Consider the following 20,504-nt stretch of genomic DNA (forward strand, 5'->3'; position numbering starts at 1 on the left):
TTATTAAAATGCAAAAATTCATACTGTACAGTGTGATAGAAACATCTACCATGGACAGTATTTAAGCATTAATTTGTCTGCTGCTTTTTGCCAGCCCTCTCTCCTGGCTTTAACAGACTTTGAGGTGTTTTAATTAATGACTCAAATTCGGCATAACCTTCCATTAAAAGCTCGTGTTCTGCTTGGGAGAAAAACTGTGGGCGTTCTTTGGCCATGCTGATCATTGTTTCTACTATCGATACATTTCCCCTTTTAAACAAACGCATGAACGCGCAGTTGTCTCAGATAACTCAATCCAACCATACTAATCATAAACAACAGGTGTGTTCAAAGAACCCAATTAGCCGGATCATGATTAGCCGGATGAAATCATCTTGGATGTGTCAGTTGATCTCGGAATAACTAGAGTTAGTAATGATATAGAGAAAGCTTTAAAAATGAAAGAAATTATGATTGTAGTATTTTTTGACATAGAAAAAGCGTATGATTCATTATGGAGAGAAGGATTACTTATAAAAATGAAACAGATGGGAATAGGAGGGAAAATGTTTAATTGGATAGCAAATTTTTTGAAGGATAGAAAAATAAAAGTTAAGATGGGAAATGATTACTCAAAAGAATTGAATATTGAAAATGGAATTCCACAAGGTAGTGCAATTAGCCCAATACTATTTAATATTATGATAAATGATATCTTTTCTGAAACAGAAGAATGTATAAAATCTGCATTATATGCTGATGATGGAGTTTTATGGATGAGAGGAAAGAATACAAGATTTGTTATAGGTAAAATTAAGAAAGCGATTAATAAAGTAGAAAAATGGTCCTTTGAATGGGGTTTTAAATTATCAACAAGTAAATCTTGTTATATGATTTTTACAAATAAGAAAAACATAGACATAGGTACAATAACATTATATGAACAACCATTGGAAAGGGTAGCAGAATTTAAATATCTGGGAATATGGTTGGATCAATCATATACATGGAAAACGCATACAAAGAATCTGGAAACTAAATGTAAGAAAGTGATAAATCTATTAAAGGCTGTGGCTGGAAATAACTGGGGTGCAGATAGACAGTCATTATTAAACATATATAGGGCTCTCATGAGATCAACAATAGATTACGGTAGTTTTATATATGGAGTAGCAGCTAAAACAACATTACAAAAAATAGATACTTTACAGAATAGGGCTTTACGTATATGTACAGGAGCAGTAAAATCGACACCTATTAATGCCCTTCTAGTAGAGACTGGAGCGATTCCACTAGAAATAAGAAGAATAAAATTAGCTTTGACATACTGGATGAAAATAAAAAGTAAAAAAGATGAAAATGTAAATGCAACAATATTAAAATATTGTTGGGAATATTCAAAGTTCCATAGTAATGGATTTGGATGGATCATAAACAAATGGATTAAAATATATGAATTAGAAGATAAAGAAATAGCTCAATTTAATCCAATTAACGTTAGCCCTCCATGGATATTTCCGGCAGTAAATGTAGACATAAAACTACTTAAAATGAAAAACGATTGGTATTTAAAAGAAATAGGGGTAAAAACCGATATATACTTAAGAAACTCATATTATAATTATGTTAAAATATATTCAGATGGTTCTAAGAATTCAAAAGGATGTGTGGGAATAGGAATTTATATATCTGAGTTTAAAATTGACATATCTAAAAGACTATCTGATCAACTATCTGTATTTACGGCAGAAATGGTGGCAGTTATCATCAGTTTGCAGTGGGTAGAGGAGGTGCGACCAGACAGAGTAGTAATTTGCACAGATTCCAGAGCAGTCATAGAAAGTATTCAAGGAGAAGGAAACAATAGGAAAGATCTAGTACTAGAAATTCAACATAGCTTATTTAGATTATACAGAGGTGGCATTGATGTTTGGTTCTGTTGGGTACCAGCACATCAAGGTGTAAAAGGCAATGAAAGGGCAGATAAATTAGCAAAAAGGGCTTTAGATCAGGCAATAACGATTAAAATACCTATTGGCAAAGGGGAAGGGAAATCAATTATTAAGAATAAAGAAATGGAAATATGGCAAAAAAGATGGAATGAAGATAAGAAAGGAAGGAAATTATATAAATTACAGAAGTCAATATTTAGTAGAAATGTTAAGGAGAGAAATAGAAGGGAAGAAATAATAATGAGTAGATTGAGAGTAGGGCACACATATTTAAATGATACTTTATATTTAATAGGGAAGAAAAATAATGATAAATGCGAAAAATGTGGAGAGAAAGAAAATGTAGAACATATACTATTGAACTGTAAAACATATGAACGTGAAAGGGAGAAATTGAGAAGAATAGTTGGAAAGACAGATCAAGAATGGAGTTTGAAAGGAATATTGGGAAATGATGGAAATATAATGGATATTTGTATGATAAGAAAAGCGTTATTTATTTTTCTTCATAACACAAAATTAAAAAATAGAATATGACTGATGTAGAATACAGTTGCTACACACTCGTGTACAGTAGGTGGCGGTATGCACCTTAAAGTTGATTGCGACCCGCCATAATAGAAAAGAAGAAGAAGAAGAAGAAGTTGATCTCGGATGTTTTAAGCAACGTACGAAGAACGGACCCCTGAGGTATCAATAGTGTGTTCAGCCTGAATCCGCAGGTTAGGGTAGCAGGTCGAACGCCCCAGGACGGCGGCCGTAATTCCTGCGCCGCGACAGTCAATGCGGGATCTACTCTTATATTATGTCTATGGTGCTACCGGTACGAATCGGGTAGTGACACTCCTCACCAGTTAGTGGCGGTAATGCACACCGAAAAGATGTTTGCCACCCGCCATTAAACACAAGAAGAAGAAGAAGAAGAAGAAGAAGAAGAAGAAGAAGCTAACGCTGCTAAAATTGGAAGTGCTGATCCCACATCAGTTTGAACACTGAGAATCTAGAAAGTCAAGATTCTGCGATGCTTTGGTTTGACGGATCGATTCCTGAGGCCATACACTGCGCTAAACAACGCAGTTTGGTGTTTGTCGTTGTCATTGCAGGTAACTGTGACAAAAGGTTGTTAAGCGAAGGTTGTAGTGTTGACAGTGCTAGTCGGGAGAGCGTTCATGCATTAGCCAACTGCCTCTCGGTGCTGTCTGACAACTCCAAGGTTCTCTGATGTTTTTCTGCAGTCTGCTACGACTGGGTGGATTTAATGCTGCTTCTTGTTTACATCGTAAGGCCCGACTTGGCCTGGAGAATGATGCCATACTCAGGTTTCACGTATTGAAGCAGCAGATCGTTGAACCAGCTGGGTCGTGTTGTTTTACTCAGAAACATGGCGACCAGTGATTACCGATACAAACCACCAGCCGGTACTGCTCCAGAACTTTCGCTTTGCAGCCCCGTAGCAAACTCTCTAACAGAGTGACTTCTTCCAACACGTAATGTGAAAAGGACCAAAGCTAAAATAATAAAATGTCGTAAAAAAAAAAAGTTCAATATGTTCTGTCCCTCAATTTCACGAAGGGAAAGTCAAACACTATGTAGATTTATTACACGCAGAGGGAAATAGTTCAAGCTTCGATCTGTTTTTGATTATGTGGCTTGCAGAGGAGAAACCCCCAAAGTGCAGTGTTTCAGAAAATTGGATTATTGCATAAAATCAATAATCAATAAAAGGTTATTTTTTAACAAAAATCCATCTTGCACACATTTGTGGCTGAAAATATATGGGGACATAATGAAGACGTTCTCCTTCTCTACTTGATTTCTCTCTGACCAGAGAGAACTTTGTTCTTGCCACCTTAAGTCAAAAAACAGATTCCTCTGTTCTTGAGGAAACGCTCAGACATTTACTGATCCACTTCATTGTTAGTGTCTTGGCTGTGCTGGTCTGGAATATACAATTAGGTGTGTTTAGAGGTGGATGACAGACAGGATGAGACACATTCATCCTTAACTTTCACCAATGGACCGAAACTTTGACAAATAATAAATGTCTCATTTAGTCCAGGTTTAATCAGCATACACAGAGCCTTCCAGTCTGGTACCCCTTGAATCTTTCCACCTTTTATTGGCTAGAACCAGAATTTTCTACATATTTTACTGGAATGTTTTGTGACCAACACAAAGTAGACCGTAACTGTGAAGTGGAAGATATGCAACATTTTTTAACCTTTGTGGTTCTAGCTGAGAGTTTAGACTTGTTTACCTAGTCTAGTTGTTTTGCAGCTTCTAACATGGTTTCTTCCAGGGGCCCGTTCTTTGTACATTGCTTAAAACATCCGAGATCAAATGAGACATCCAAGATGATTTCTTCGGGTTAATCATGATCCGGCTAATTGGGTTCTTCGAACGCACCTGTTGTTTATGATTAGTATGGCTGGATTGAAGTATCTGAGAAAACTGCGCGTTCATGCGTTTGTTTAAAAGGGGAAATGTGTCGATAGTAGAAACAATGATCAGCAGCGCTTCTATTGGCTGTTCAGCATGGCCAAAGAACGCCCACAGTTTTTCTACCAAGCAGAACACAAGCTTTTAATGGAAGGTTATGCCGAATTTGAGTCATTAATTAAATCAAAGTCTGCTGAAGCCAGGAGAGAGGGCTGGCAAAAAGTAGCAGACAAATTAATGCGTAAATACTGTCCATGGTAGATGTTTCTATCACTTTCTACAGTATGAATTTAGCATTTTAATAATTTCATATTTACTTTCTTCTTTTATATCAGAGCCTCCACGGGACCAATTAGAACATGGGGACAAGTAAAAGTGAGATACAAGAATATTGTACAAAATGGTACCCTTTAAATATTATACTTTATTTTAAAAAGGTACTTATGTCAAGAGATCCAAATTTCGGTGTCATTCCTTAGACACTGGGAGTAAAGGACGCATGCAAGCTGGGAATTTTACCAAAAAAAATTCTTTATCTATAAAAAATGAAGTTTTTCCTTTTCCAAGTCATACACAGTTTACGTGGTCAAAAACTGTATTGCTCCGTGTCTAGATAATCCATCCATAGTTTTTTCTAATACAATATACGGCTCGACAGGAAGCAAGCCTTTCAAAGTAAAACTAAACTTCACAATAAAATGGCCTGAACAAATGTTCTTATTGAATATGATAAAAAATAAAAAGCAAACATCATACAAATAACTTAAATATTACTAAATATTACTATTTATACTATTTATATTTATAATGAACTACCGGCGGCGCCCCTGGCGGCAGCAGCCGAACACAGCTCTGCACCAACTCGCGGACTTTTTGCATAAAAATGCCGCCAAACTCGCTGGAAACCACTCATCTACCCAGCCGATCAGTACTTGATCACGAGCGCCTGTTGGAGTTACGATCAAGTTGTGTTTTTGGACTTTTAAATACCACGCTCGACTGCTTACGTGACTGTGGCGTCCTACGGAGACCAGCCCCGGAGGCCTGTGAAGCGGGGGCCTCGACGAGCAGCTCACGCCGGAGGAGAGCGACGCGGAAGCGGTGTAGCCGGCCGAAGAAGCGCGGGTGCCGAGGAGGCTTAGCAGCGAGGCTAAAGGCTAACCCATTCAGACCGCCGCTACCATCCATCTGGCTTTCCAACGTTCGCTCACTGGACAACAAAATGGACCATTTACAACTCGAGCTCTCTGCAAAGAGGGAGTTCAGGGACTGCTGTGCTCTCATTCTGACCGAAACATGGCTTTCATCATCAATCCCAGACAACGCCGTTAGCCTGGAGGGGCTAGCTACTTTCCGCGCCGACAGACAGACAGAACTCTGCGGTAAGTCCCGAGGAGGCGGACTCTGCGTTTACACCAATAACACCTGGTGTAAAAATGCTAGATTAGTCACAAGTCTCTGCTCTCCGGACATTGAGCTTATGATTATTAGCTGCAGACCTTTTTATCTGCCTAGAGAGTTCACTGTTGTTATCATCGCAGCGGTTTACGTCCCTCCCAGCGCTAATACTAAAGATGCTATGAATGTTCTCTATCGGACTATCTCTGAGCTGCAATCTGCACACACAGAGGGTGTTTTCATCATTGCTGGGGTTTTTAACCAGGCAAATATGAAAGCTGTTCTCCCTCATTTTTACCAACACGTGGATTTTGCAACTCGGGGAGAGAACACTCTAGACTTAGTCTACACAAACATTAAAGGAGCATCCAGAGCAGTCCCCCGCCCCCACCTGGGCTCTTCAGACCACCTTTCTGTGATGCTATTCCCAGCATACAGGCCCCTGCTGATCAGAGCAAAACCAACAGCGAGGCAGGTGAGGGTGTGGACTGAGGGAGCAATGGAGGCGCTCCAGGACTGTTTTGAGTGCTCTGACTGGAACATGTTCAAAGCTGCAGCAACTTATGAGGACAAGATCAACATTGATGAGTACGCCATGACTGTGTCAGCCTACATCAACAAATGCATTGAGGACGTCAGCACCACCAAGACCATCATCACCTGAGCCAACCAACGACCCTGGATTACTGCGGAGGTCCGTCAAGCGCTAAAAGCACGGAACTCAGCCTTCAAGTCTGGTGACAAGGAGGCACTGAGGACAGCGAGAGCCAACCTGAACCGTGCCATCAGGCTAGCAAAGCGGAACCACAGTCAGAAAATCCAGGAGCTTTTCCATGACGCCAGCAACACCAGGAGCATGTGGAAAGGCATCCGGGCGATCACTGAATACAACACGCCCTCCCCCCCGGTGGGTGAAGTTGATGCTAACTTCCTCAATGGACTAAATAACTTCTTTGGGAGGTTCGAGGCACTAAACAGCACTCCAGCAGTGAAAGCTGTTCCCCATCAGGAAGAGGAGGTCCTCTGCCTTGACACCGCCGACGTGTGGAAGACTCTGAGGAGAGTCAACCCGCGTAAGACCCCAGGCCCCGACAACATACCTGGGCGGGTGCTCAAGGAGTGTGCAGGTCAGCTGGCTGGTGTCCTCACAGACATTTTTAACACCTCGCTGGACCAAGCCACAGTGCCAGCATGCTTCAAGTCTGCCTCCATCATTCCGGTGCCAAAGAAACCTCAAGTCACCTGCTTCAACGACTACCGGCCTGTTGCACTGACTCCCATCATGATGAAGTGCTTTGAAAGGCTGGTAAAGGAACACATCGTCTCCAGTCTCCCATCAACACTCGACCCGTTCCAGTTTGCCTACCAACGGAACCGCTCCACTGAGGATGCCATCTCCTCTGCTCTTCACCTGAGCCTGGCACACCTGGAGGAGAAGAACACGCACGTGCGGATGCTGTTCCTGGACTTCAGTTCAGCGTTCAACACCATCATCCCACAACATCTGGTGGGAAAACTGGAGCATCTGGGCTTCAACACACCCCTACGAAACTGGCTGCTAGACTTCCTCACCAACAGACCTCAGTCAGTCCGGGTTGGACAGAACACCTCTGATGTCGTCACCCTCAGCACGGGCTCCCCTCAGGGCTGCGTCCTGAGCCCCCTGCTGTTCACCCTGATGACACACGACTGCGTCCCCAGTTTCACCACCAATCACATCGTGAAGTTTGCAGACGACACAACGGTGGTGGGCCTGATCAGAGACGACAACGACCAGGACTACAGAGAGGAGGTGGAGCAGCTGGTGGGTTGGTGCAGAGACAACAGCCTGATCCTGAACGTGGAGAAGACGAAGGAGCTCATCGTCGACTTCAGGAAAAACCGGCCTCACCATGCTCCACTGCTCATCAACAACTCAGCGGTGGAGGTGGTCAGCAGCACCAAGTTCCTGGGGGTGCACATCACGAACAACCTCACCTGGACTGTGAACACCACGTCACTGGTGAAGAGGGCACAGAAGCGACTGTACTTTCTGCGGAGGATGAGGAGAGCCCGCCTGCCCCCGCCCATCCTCACGACCTTCTACAGAAGCACCATAGAGAGTATTCTGACCAGCTGTCTCTCTGTGTGGTGTGGAGGCTGCAGTGCCTCCGACTGGAAGAACGTGAGGAGAGTGGTGAGGACAGCAGAAGGGATCATCGGGGCTCCTCTTCCCTCCATTAAGGACATTTCATCGCAGCGCTGTGTGTCTCGAGCCCGTAACATCATCAGGGACCCCTCACACCCCCACCATGGACTGTTCTCCCTGCTGCCCTCTGGAAAGAGGTTCCGCAGCATCCGCTGCAGGTCCACTAGGTTCAGCAAAAGCTTTTTCCCTGCTGCCATCAGACTGTTGAACTGCTGAAGTACAAAAGTGTACCACACTAGATTCGCTGATTTGCACATTTGCACATTGCACATTGTATCGTATCCTGCAAAATCGATGCTGCACCTTAACCGGAAACGTACTGCAAAACTGTGTACAATGCAACTGTCTACTTTTAAATCACTGCTGCACCCTACTGCATATTTGTCTACATTTGGTTTACATTGTTTACATTTCAACTGCCTACTGTTCACTGCTGCACTTTATCCGGAAGCAAATTGAAATTTATCCTGTAAGTGACTGCGATTGATCACTGCACTTTATCCTGTACTGTAATTCACTGCAAGGTATCCTGTAGAGTTACTGCAATATTTCTGAGCTGTGTGAAAACGAAATTTCGTTCTGTATGCACTCTGTGTATACAAAATGACAATAAAGAAAGTCTAAGTCTAAGTCATTAATGGCTCTAACACCACTTTTTCCTCTTTAAAAGCCACTGTTAAATGATGTGCTTGTCTGTTTATAACAGCCACCAAGAAAAATCTCTCTGCAATTACACTGTTGCGCTGCGCTAAAGGATCCTCTCTATTGCGCAATACGCGATTAATTCGAAAACCTCTGAAATTATTCTTGCACCTTCCGCAACAGGTTGCTGTCGTAAAAATGGACATGGCTACGACAGACTTCCCTATCTCCTCCGCTTATACAGCTGCGATCTAATCCTGTTTACATGAAATAATCCTGCTCTCAAGCAGGTTTAAGCTGGCACACATGTTGCTATGACAGCAAGATCATGCCTAATCGTCAACAGTCAAATCCAGCTAACTAAGTTAGCGACGTACGAAGAACGGACCCAAGGATTTCTCTGTATTTAGCTCCATTTACCTTTGTCTCTGACCACCTTCATTGTCCCTGCTGAGGAAAGGCAGAAATTCTGTTCCACAAAAGGGAATTCACTTTAATTTACTTTTATTCATTATGTGTTATTGATCCCAGAGGCAAAATAAAAATCCTTAGGATTATCTAAAATGTAATTAAGAAATGTGAGGCCATCTGACTGATGGCTCCAGCCTGGGTTCATTTCATCTGAACCATGATCCCAAACACAGCAATAAATCTACAGTAGAACGTAAAAAATACAATAAAGCAATACCCTCGTCATTTAAGTGTGGCAGACCTTAACTAACAGAAGTGATGTGTAGTTAGATCAGTTGTGGGCTGCAGCCTGTCTCCACTAATGTAAGAGAGCATGTTCTGAGGTTCCTGCTGCCGAAGCAGACCCTGCCAGCTCTTGCGTTGTAGGGTGTACTTTGTTCTTCACACATAGCTTTGCTCTTTGGCTTTAGACTGTATGAAATGTGAGATTCTATATCTAAGATTGAACTGAATTCATTTTCAAATCTAGTGAAGACAAGATCATCTTCATTATATCTTCCTATGCAAGACTGTAGATTTCTTCTTCCCGTGGCTGTAATTGCTGAACTGTTACCTGCTTGTGCCTTAGACCAACCAGCCTTTGTTTATTTAATAATCACATCAGGAAGCGCCTTACAATAGAGGGTGTGTCTCAGTCCAGGGGCTGCATCCTTCGAAGGACCCAGTCTATGTAGACCAGGTTTTTTGTGGACCGCGAAGAGATCAGCTTGTGAACTGGGACGTTCTAGCCTCCTCCGGCTGCCTCCCCCCCTTACCTTAACGGTACTCCTGTTGCCTAGCAACCGAGACAGCACAAAGCAGCTGTGAAGCCAACTGCTGTCTCTTCTGTAAATAACTGTACAGGGTTTTTTATTTTGCCCTTTACATATTCATTATGGCCTGCAATCTTTTGTTTGAGATGCTGCTTTATCATCTTATATTCTAATTAATTAATCAGCCAAATGTCTCATTTGATGTTGATATAGAAAAATAGCGCTAAACAACATTGACGACATACACCATTTGTGTAATTTATTAGTAAACGTTTCCCAAATTTAACACTAATCCTATAACTTTCTAAGCAAAGCATAAATCAGTTTATTTGTTGAGAACAATAGTAATAATAAGGAAGTAACCAACATTGATTTTAGATATCTGAATTATTTCTCATTGCGGAAAACCAGAAAGGGTTGGAAAGCAATGTGCCGGGAGAAAGGCGTTCTCTGGGCATGGTGAGCCTTGGCCCCCCCGTTAAGCAAGAAGCTGACAAGGCGGGCCGGCTGCAGTCCGAGCGTTTTTAAAACCAAGCCATATGTCAACACACTGAGCAGATATTTTGGGTTAACATAGCTAACATTTGTCTAATTGAGACACACAGAGAGTACTTCTCATGTGAAATTATTAGCAATCTAATTTAAAATATATTGTTTTTGTCAGATTATTGTTTAATCAGTTTTGTAAGTTTGGCACTTATTTTTCTGCTAACCCTTCTGTATAGCAGCTAACAATGAGATGTTCACAGGTTCAGTGTTACAGCCATCAAATCTGTCATCTGTGTGATTTTATTGCCTCAGGGGAGGATGAACAGTCTAAACAGTTGATGTCCAGTTGGGAAGATGACAGCATCTCAGAAGCAGCCCAGAACTGCTGTGTGGCCATCAAAGTCGATGCCAAGAGGTACTGATGAGGTGTAATGCAGAGTTTCTGTTTGTCAAAAAATGTTAATGACAAAATTCACCTTTGATCCCACAACCAAAGTATGGCCAATAAAAAGACTTGAACAACTGCAATGTAATATGATTACTCTTTATGGGAAATGACACATACAGACCGAAAACAGTGCACCTTCACCCGCTTTAATGTTGTCACCACTTGCAGGAGGCGACGACAAGTTTTGCGCAGACCGACTGACTGAGCGGGGGGGGATGCGACGACAAGATTTGCGCGGACTGACTGGCGGAGCGGGGGTGCGGAGTGGGGGGTGGGGGGGGGGGGGCGTATCCATGTGTTTTTTCCCTGCCATTTAGTATATGCACACCCGAAAGCAGCAACAAAAAAACGCGTGTTAACGTCAAATAAACATGCAAGCGTTTTTTTTTTAATGTTGGCGAGGCAGGTTTTCCCGCAGCGCAAGGCGCCAAGACAGCGCTGCAGGAAACCCTGTTATATCTTCTGATAAGTATTGTCTGGTGATGATCAGCTCTTAAGCTGATATCAAGACAATGGTTGAAAGGGATGAATTCGAGCACTATCGATCTTTTAACAGCAAAACCTGCACACACATAGAATAAAGGAATGACAACGTCTTTTCAAGTCCAAGAATTTAAAAACAGAAATAAAATGTACATCCATAGAACATCACGATGTAATGCTGTTTATCTGAATTAACGCAATATTTCGATTAACAAATCCTCTCCACTAGGCTAATGAAACTTAACTAAACTACTAAGCAAAATGAAGTTAAAGAGTCTGGAAAAGTCTGAAGCTGCAGGAGAGAGAGCTCTTTGTCTGTGGGAGGAAGGTGTTATAGCAGCAGGGCGACCCCAGGTGAGAGAAGGGCCGTCCTTTCTGCCTGTGTATCCTTTGCAGCAGGATAGAATTATTTTTGTCACCTCTTCCCTACTGTTCAGAGTCCAATCTGAGATCAAATATTCTTCATGGCGGTAGTATAGCACAACACTGGGGGGGGAGCCCAAGAGAAGTCTATCTATAGGGAAAACTGTAATGAAATGCTAATTCAAAACTGTCCTTGTGTGAACATGTTGATGGATCCGCCCCCGCAAAACATTTGCTGCATACACCAAAAAGCTGCTTGTAAAATAAGTTAAACTTGACTGGTGGTTCAGAGCTATAGAAAATCCACCTTAAAACCGAAGAGCCTCTATTTGCAGAGCAGCTGTGATGGTTTCCTGTTGTTTGGGTTCAGTTCTTAGTCTTAGGTGATGAGCACCTAAAACTGGAATAACACAAAATAATGTTCAGTTCATGACAGCATGCAGAGCTCTAAACATTTTACCTGCCATGCACCATTGGGAGAGAGGAAACAATAGCCTATACTGTTCACTGAGTTGATTAAGAATGTTTTCTAACCTTAAATAATTGCTGGTTTAGGTGTGGCCATACTTTGGGTCCAGAAAAGTGCTGATCAGTTCACACCATAGGACTTTTTTCGGCTTCTAGTAACGATGGGGCTTCCCAACAATGTCCTTTACCACCAGCTCTTCTTGCTAAGAGCCAGTCAACCTTTTTCAACCTTTTCAGCTGTAGAACTTCTGTTGGCAGTTTTGCAGGTGCAACAGTGAAACTGGAGAAACCAACATCCCATGGTGACTTTTTTTCAGTGACTTTGTGAGTTCACTTTAGCAGGCCTTTCATTGTGTTTTGCTAAAATAATGACCTCTGCTGGCCATAACCTGCCCCCCCCCCCCACACATCTCTGCCTTTATCGCTTGACACCTGCAGCTGTACTCAGAGACATATTGCTGAATAAATCCACACATTCAAAAGCCTTTAATATTAAAATCACACTGTTTTTAATAATGGAATCATTTTCTCTTCCCAGTGACACCTGTGTCCAGTTTTCGCAGATATGTATCCTTTGATGTGCTGTGTATATATACTTATGTAACTGTTTAAGGACAGGACTTGTGTTCCTTCACTGTCGTGTAAAGATCCTGTGGTATGCATACCCTCAAGCTTCTTCATCGGAGTGAGCGGAATTCCCCTGGAGGTCATTGCTGGAAGTGTGACTCCTGATGTACTGATGAAGAGAATCAACAAAGTAAAAAAAGTAAATTCAGCCTGTGAATGGTATTAATGTTTGGTTGATTAAAATATCCCTGAATGTATAGTATTTGGGAGCCAGACATTTGGCACAAAATGTACAATTGCCAAACAAAACCTACATTTCTAGGTGTTATTTGGGGTCGAGGGATTAGCTGCTTATGTGCAAACAAACACGTACCTCTATAAATTTGTGGCGTGTTGGATAAGTAGCAAACAGCATGTCAACAGCTCTAATAATACTTGCATAACATCACAGACAGAATTTAAAATAGTCTTTTGAAGTGGGTTATCTGAAATATCCTCCTACCAATGACATCTCAGCAAATAATATAAGCACAGTTCAGTGTCAACTGTTCTAACACCTGGAACTTATTAAGACACGGCTGAAAGTTTTATAATAATACTGCCTTCACTTCTCATCAAGCTAGTCAATAAATCACTAGTCAGTGACATATCTTTCAACTATTGAAAACAGTACAGAGCACAGTGACATGTTTCTAAATAATCGTCTAACTTTCTAAATGCATCCTTTTTTCAACCTTTTATGCTTCCCCAAATTCCAAATCTCTTATCTCTTGTTATCCAAAGTTACCACTTCAATATCCTACAGTACCCCTCTACCATCAGCTAAACACTTCAGAAGCCTCAAAGCCAAAACAAATAAACATAAATACAGTTTCTTCCCAAAAGCTGTGAGGGCAATCGGCCCCTGATGGGAGACTGCAGTCCAACACTTTTAAATCCCCATACTGTTACTAGCCCGTCATACGTTACAATCAGCTCAATGTTACTGCCTACTGCACACTATCATCTCTGAATATCTAAATGCACATTGCTGTAAACAAAGCCTCAAATCATCATTGTTCAATAAGCAGCCTACTACCTCATTATCTGCTATCTGTGACTCCTGAACGCTAAACTAACAAAAAAACAGAACACTTGCCCTTGTTCATTGCCTGTTTGTCAGTTTTTGCCTTCATTATGTGTAATGTGAACCGAAGTGGCCAAAGAGAAATTTGGCCGCGGTGACAAATAAGATACTCTGAAACCCTCTGAAATGCCCTGGCCCTGAGGAGATGCGTTCTCCAATAACCACTGTGGCTTCCTTGTCGCTGTTGGTGGGGATGAGCTGAGGGGGGTGGCAGAGGGGGCTCCTTCCCCTCTGAGCTCCATTTGCAGCTGGAGTTCTCGGAGACAGCCGCTTGTTCTGGAACAGTGTGCAGCGGCTGACTTTGTGCTTGCCCTTCTACAATCTTTGCTGGGACAGTGGTGTGTTTTACTTTCTGTTAACAGCCCTGAAAATATTGGCAGTGACATTTTTTTCCCATCTTGATTTAGGCCGACTCCCCATTGTGTCTGAAAAGCTGATAGCGTACCAAGAAAATCTTTTGCTTCTTTTCGTTTCACACAAGAAATTTAAAGAAATAATTGAAATATTTAAATAAAAACTTGCTTTTATGTCAAGTATTTTATCTGGAAGTTGACATGAATTCAAATGGCAACTAATTAATTAGAAGCTGTGAAACATGCTTGTATGTTTAAAATAATTTTTTTAAAACAAAAATAACTAAATGTTTTCTGCTAGCAGCATTACATAATGACCTTAGAACAGATTTCACTTCTGTAACTTCAAACTAACTTAAAAAAAAAAGTAAATCGGTTCCGGTGACGTCATCCTACCGAATGGCAGCCTAGGGCGATAGCTCTCCACTGATTTTGACTATTTCACCCCATTTAAATACCAATATTCACATTTTGTCACAGTAAGTTGAAGGTGAAAGGGGTGTGAACATGGGGAAAAAAGAAAATAGACAGAAAACTGTGGTAGAAGACCGTCAGAGCGAAGAAAAGGCATCGAGGACCACGCCATCTGAAGAAGCTAGCGAAGAAGCTAATGCTAGCGCTAACAATGGAGCTAACGAGTCAACTTCTATTAGTTTAGCGACAGTGCTAAAAGAAATACGAGGGTTTCGCAAAGAATTTCAAGACTTTAAATCAGATTTGATCAACGTAAACCAGAAGATCACTGAAGCTGAGACAAGAATTGACCAGATGGAGGACCGGGTCCAGGGCGTGGAGCAAGTTTTGACCAGGATGCTAAAAGTAATGAGCGAACAGGAAAGCAAACTAATAAACCAAGAAGCAAGATCCCGACGTGATAATTTGAGAGTGTACAACATCCCGGAGCAGGCAGAGGGGACATCGGTGGCTGGTTTCATGGTAAAAGTCTTCCGGAGCTGTCTGGACATCCCCGAGTCCCTCAGCCTTGACATTGAGAGAGCGCACCGTGTGGGCCCCCCCAGCTCACGGGAGAATGGCGGAGATAAACCCCGCTCGATCATAATAAAGTTCGCTCGCTACACAACTAAAGAAGAAGTTCTTCGCAGAGCCTGGATGAAAAAGACTGTGCTTCTGGAGGGAAGAAGAATCTATTTTGACCAAGACTACCCTCCTGCTATCCTCCAGAGACGCAGGGAATACACGGAGGCTAAGCGGGCTCTGCGCGAACAGAACATCCGAATCCAAACTCCCTTTCCCGCGAAGCTGCGGGTGTTCTACAAAGACGGGACCGTGCTGTACAACACCGCGGAGGAAGCGACGGCGGACATGAGAGCGCGGGGCTTCACGGTGACGAAGGTAACGCAGAAGGAGAGCCTGATGGAGCAGCTGACACGATGCGCCGAGGAGCACCGGGAAAGAGCGATCCGAGAGAGGCTGCAGGTCTACAGGAGACGCGCGCCCTCCGCGTCCGAGGACCAGTGAGGTTACACAAGCTCTATAACAACCCACGCGGTAAGGTCTGTATATGAGACATGACTCTTTTCCCCCAATAAATGAGGATATGTATGTGGAGAAACTTTAGTGGAGAAGTACACTCTGGGCTGTTTGTGGGGCCCTTCCCCGTTCGGAGGGAGAGGATTCCCCCTCGCGGTGGTGGATAGACACTACACCTTGCAGGGTCCTTCACGAGAGACCCCTACCCTGGAATCACAGTTTTGTGTGAATAATTATTTCTCTTTTAGTTGTTCTTGTTCTATGTTCTTGTTTGTTAAGGGAGCTGACCATTCTATTTTACATCATGACATATTATACCACATAAATAATGAATAATGGTATTAAATGTATTTCATTTAATGTAAATGGGCTAACAAACCCAATAAAACGAAGCAGAATCCTAACTAAGATGAAAAAAGACAAGGCACAATTGGTATATCTGCAAGAAACTCACTTAAATGATAATGAACATGAGAAATTGAAGAGAATGGGATTTACAAATATGTTCTCTTCCTCCTATCAGTCTGGTCGAAGACGTGGTGTGGTCATCCTCATCTCAAAAACACTAAATTTCGAAAAATCATATGAATTGAAAGATAAAGAGGGAAGATTCATATTGGTAAGGGGTAGCAGTGAGGGCAATTTGGTGACACTCATGAACATTTATGCACCACCTGGGAGTGACTTGAGTTTCTTTAAAAAAATCATTAACATCATGGTAACAGAAAGTCAAGGCTTCTTAATATGTGGTGGAGACCTGAACGTCCGTCTCCGGCCGGAATTAGATAACTCTAATGGAAAAAATCTGGAATCAAACACTCTACATAAGAAGATTTCTGCTCTTTTCAATGAGGTGGGGTTGATTGATATTTGGAGAGACCTTTTTCCCACAAGACGTGATTACTCACACTACTCAGCCCCTCACTCACTTTACACCAGAATTGATTATTTTATTACATTTGGCAAAGACAAAGATAAGATTCAAAGCTGTGGAATGGGGACAATAGATGTGAGTGATCACGCACCCCTAACTCTGGTGATCGATTTAAATTTATGCCCCAAGGTGACTACTTGGAAACTAAATTCATATTTGCTCCAGGACATTAACGTTAGGAAACAAATTAGAAAAGATATAAAAGAATTTTTAGATATAAATGACAATGAAGAGGTCTCTCCCCCAATTCTTTGGGACACCTTAAAAGCTGTGCTAAGAGGAAAAATTATAGCGATAAGCTCATATAAAAAGAAGATGAAAAACAAAAGATTAGAAGATTTACAAAAAGATTTAAAAACCTTAGAAGGCCAACATAAACAGACCTCAGCACCAAACATCCTGAAAGAATTAAAGAGTATAAGAAATGAAATAAATAATTTAAATACACAAGAGATTAAAAAGAAATTAATGTATTTGAAACAAACATACTATGAAAGTGGATCAAAATCTATGAAAATACTTGCATGGAAATTAAAAAAGAAACTAGCAGACAACACAGTAACAAAGATTAAGGATCCCAAAACAAAGAAAGTTGTCACCAAATTAAAGGAAATTCATAAAGTATTTGAAGATTTCTACAAAACACTGTATACCAAAGTCCCTGGGGAAAACATAAATTATATTGATGACTTTCTGAAATCATTGGACCTGCCAAAACTAAATCCTAAGCAAAATGAACAAATGGTGGAAAACATAACAGAGGTGGAACTCAAAAGAGCCATTAGTAGACTTAAGTCAGGCCGCTCACCAGGGGGAGACGGCTACACAGCTGAGTGGTATAAGGAATTCAAACATGAGCTGATCCCCATAATACTTCCTACCTTAAATTGGGTACTGAAAAAGGGAGAAACACCTCCGAGTTGGAAAGAGGCTATAATCACTGCAGTACCAAAAGAAGGTAAAGATAAGAATGAATGTGGTTCATATAGGCCCATTTCTGTTTTAAATATTGACTACAGATTATTTACTTCTATAATGGCCAGACGGATGGAGGAATTCTTACCAATGTTGATACATAACGATCAAACTGGATTCATAAGAAACCGACAGACACAAGATAATATACGCAGAACACTTCATATTATAGACCAAATTAATAAAAATAAGACTGAGGCGGTGCTGGTAAGTGTCGACGCTGAGAAAGCGTTTGACTCAGTTAATTGGGATTTTCTTTACAGAGTATTATACAAATTTGGGTTACATGAAACCGTTATTCAAACTATAAAAGCCTTATATACAAACCCCACAGCAAGAATCAAGGTTAACGGATATTTATCTGACAGTTTTATATTACAGAGAGGAAATCGTCAGGGCTGCGCATGGTCCCCACTTTTGTTTGCTTTATATCTAGAACCACTGGCCCAGTCCATAAGACAAAGCCAAAATATTAAAGGAATTACAATTAAAGGGAGGGAGCATAAGCTTGCTTGTTATGCAGATGACATCTTAATATTTTTAGGACAACCGACAAACTCACTACCTGAACTCATTCATCTGTGCGAGCAATATGGTAAAATGTCTGGGTACAAAATTAACATGAACAAAACTCAAACCCTTTCCTATAATTATAATCCACCTGTGGAAATGGTTACCAGATACCCAATGATGTGGCAGGCCCAATCCTTAAAATATTTAGGTATTACCATACCAAAGGATCAAACCAAACTATTTGATGTGAACTATGTCCCATTACTAAAGAAAATTGTCGAAGACATAAAACGGTGGAACTTGATTCCTTTTTTCACTCTACACTCGAGAATAGAATCCATCAAAATGAATGTTTTGCCAAGATTACTGTATTTGTTTCAGACCCTCCCCATATCTATTGATCAAAATGTCTTCAATGAATGGGACAAAATGATTTCACGATATGTATGGGAGGGGAAGAGACCAAGAGTCCGCTTCAAAACCTTACAACTAGATAAAGAAAAAGGAGGATGGGGCCTGCCATCTTTGAGAAACTATTACCGAGCTGCACAAATGAAAACCGTAATAAATTGGTGTGATGTTTCCTGCGATGCTCAGTGGAAGAATATAGAGGAGAAAACTCTTTCAGTTCCAATACAATCTGTATTGGCAGACACAAATATCGGGAAATATATACATAATACCGGTAGTCCCTGGGTTGAATGTACTCTTTCTGTGTGGCAAAACGTGGTGAAAGAATATAAACTGGAAAAAGATATCGCAGGATTGAAATGGTATGCATACGACTCTGATTTTATACCAAACCAATTAGATTCACGATTTAAAATTTGGACTTCTAAAGGGTTAAAAACTATAAATGATCTAATTAAGGATGGTAAAGTAATTGCATTTGAGACACTGAAACATAAATATAATTTAGAAAAGCAGGATTTCTACCGCTACTTACAAATACGACATTACATAGAAACAAAGGTTGATTTAACATCGGATGTTAATGTATACTTACTGAAATTATTTAAAAATGCATACACAGGGGATGGAAACAAGAAATTAATTTCTTTTTTGTACAAATTTTTGACAAGTCATGTGTCGTTCTCAACTGGGACTGTTAAGGCACTATGGGAGAAAGAAGCAGGAATAAACATAACAGAAGAAGAATGGACTCTGATCTGGAAGCATCAGTGGAAATGTACGTCTTCCCAGAGATGGAGAGAGTTTGGATGGAAAACACTGATAAGATACTTTATTACCCCATATCAAAAATCACACTATGATGGAAATCCTCCTGTTTGCTGGAGAAAATGTGGAAACCTGCAGGCAAACCATTTTCACATTATGTGGGACTGCTCGGTAGTTAAACAATATTGGAAAGACATCCACAAAACACTACAGGAGATATTTAAATGTATAATTCCCTTTGATATGAAAACTATTTTCTTTGGAAACATACCACAAGGTTGGATGAAAAATGATAAATCTCTTTTGAGCATGTTGTTAGTTGCTAGTAAGAAGGGTATAACCAAAAAATGGTTATCACAGGAGGTACCACATCTGTCAACATGGTGGGACATAATGTTGGATATTTATAAAATGGAAGAGATGACAGCAGCTATAAATAACAGACAGGGATGGTTCATGTCATGCTGGGAAAAATGGATTGATTATACAAACTTAAAAAGGCCCGATTTCATTCTGAAAATGTGAATATGTGAGATAATGGCAATGGTCACTCCCTTCTGTTCCCTTATGTGTGTGTTTTTTTTTTTTTTTTTTTTGTTTCTGTTTGCTCTCTTTTCTTTCAACAATGGGAAACATGTTAAGATGTCTAAATACTAATGATATATGTACTTTTCTGTACATGTAAAAAATACCCATTTGTATAAATTTGTTGAAAAACTCAAAATAAAGAATTAAAAAAAAAAAAAAAAAAAAAAAAAAAGTAAATCAGTAAATTTAAGTGCCTCGTCTTGTGGTAAAAAGTTTCCTCTTTAGAGTATTTTGACTATATTTTCCTAAACATATAGTTACCATTGCATGCTATTCTCTGCATGGAAGCCTAATAAGTCCATTGGCAAAATAAAATCCTGAGTTTTCTAAAAAATTTAATCTTAAAACCATTGTAAATTCTATTCATCACCCAGCCCTAATTTATATACAGATAAAAACCCTAAAGTTAGCTTTGGCTGTCACTAAATACTTGTATACAAACAATATCACATATTTTTCAGTGATATCATAGGCAATGGTTGTTTGTGCCTGTGTTTTTTTTTCTTTCTATATCGTTTTCTGTAGGTGTAGAAGCAGACTCAGTGGATGTTATCTTGCACCCCTTGTTTCTCTATTTTCTCTTTCTCTTTATTTTTTTCCCTTTTAATGTTTTCCCTCACCTTTCTTCCTTCCCCTTCTTTCTCTTTACCTTTCTTCATGTGTGCCCATTGAATTGGAAATAATTCCAAAATACAATTGTTTTTTG

General features: G+C 40.7%; 1 protein-coding gene across 6 annotated transcripts in view; it reads left to right on the plus strand.

Moving 5' to 3' along the window:
- Nucleotides 1–2,600: 2,600 nt before the first annotated feature.
- The window catches only part of ubxn4 (UBX domain protein 4), a 133,972-nt gene continuing 116,068 nt past the window's right edge, over nucleotides 2,601–20,504 (plus strand). The window contains exons 1-4 of one of the 6 annotated variants that reach the window (XM_036138760.1): nucleotides 2,601–2,621; nucleotides 10,623–10,725; nucleotides 12,611–12,639; nucleotides 12,720–12,838. In XM_036138760.1, coding sequence (XP_035994653.1) covers nucleotides 10,649–10,725; nucleotides 12,611–12,639; nucleotides 12,720–12,838 — 225 coding nt within the window. In that variant the 5' untranslated portion in view covers nucleotides 2,601–2,621; nucleotides 10,623–10,648. Of the gene's footprint in view, nucleotides 2,622–2,731; nucleotides 3,035–10,622; nucleotides 10,726–12,610; nucleotides 12,640–12,719; nucleotides 12,839–20,504 lie in introns of those variants that run through there. The other 5 variants (XM_036138758.1, XM_036138761.1, XM_036138759.1 and 2 more) reach the window with 5 other exon arrangements.

Source organism: Fundulus heteroclitus, chromosome 7 (assembly GCF_011125445.2).
Source record: "Fundulus heteroclitus isolate FHET01 chromosome 7, MU-UCD_Fhet_4.1, whole genome shotgun sequence".
NCBI lineage: Eukaryota > Metazoa > Chordata > Actinopteri > Cyprinodontiformes > Fundulidae > Fundulus > Fundulus heteroclitus.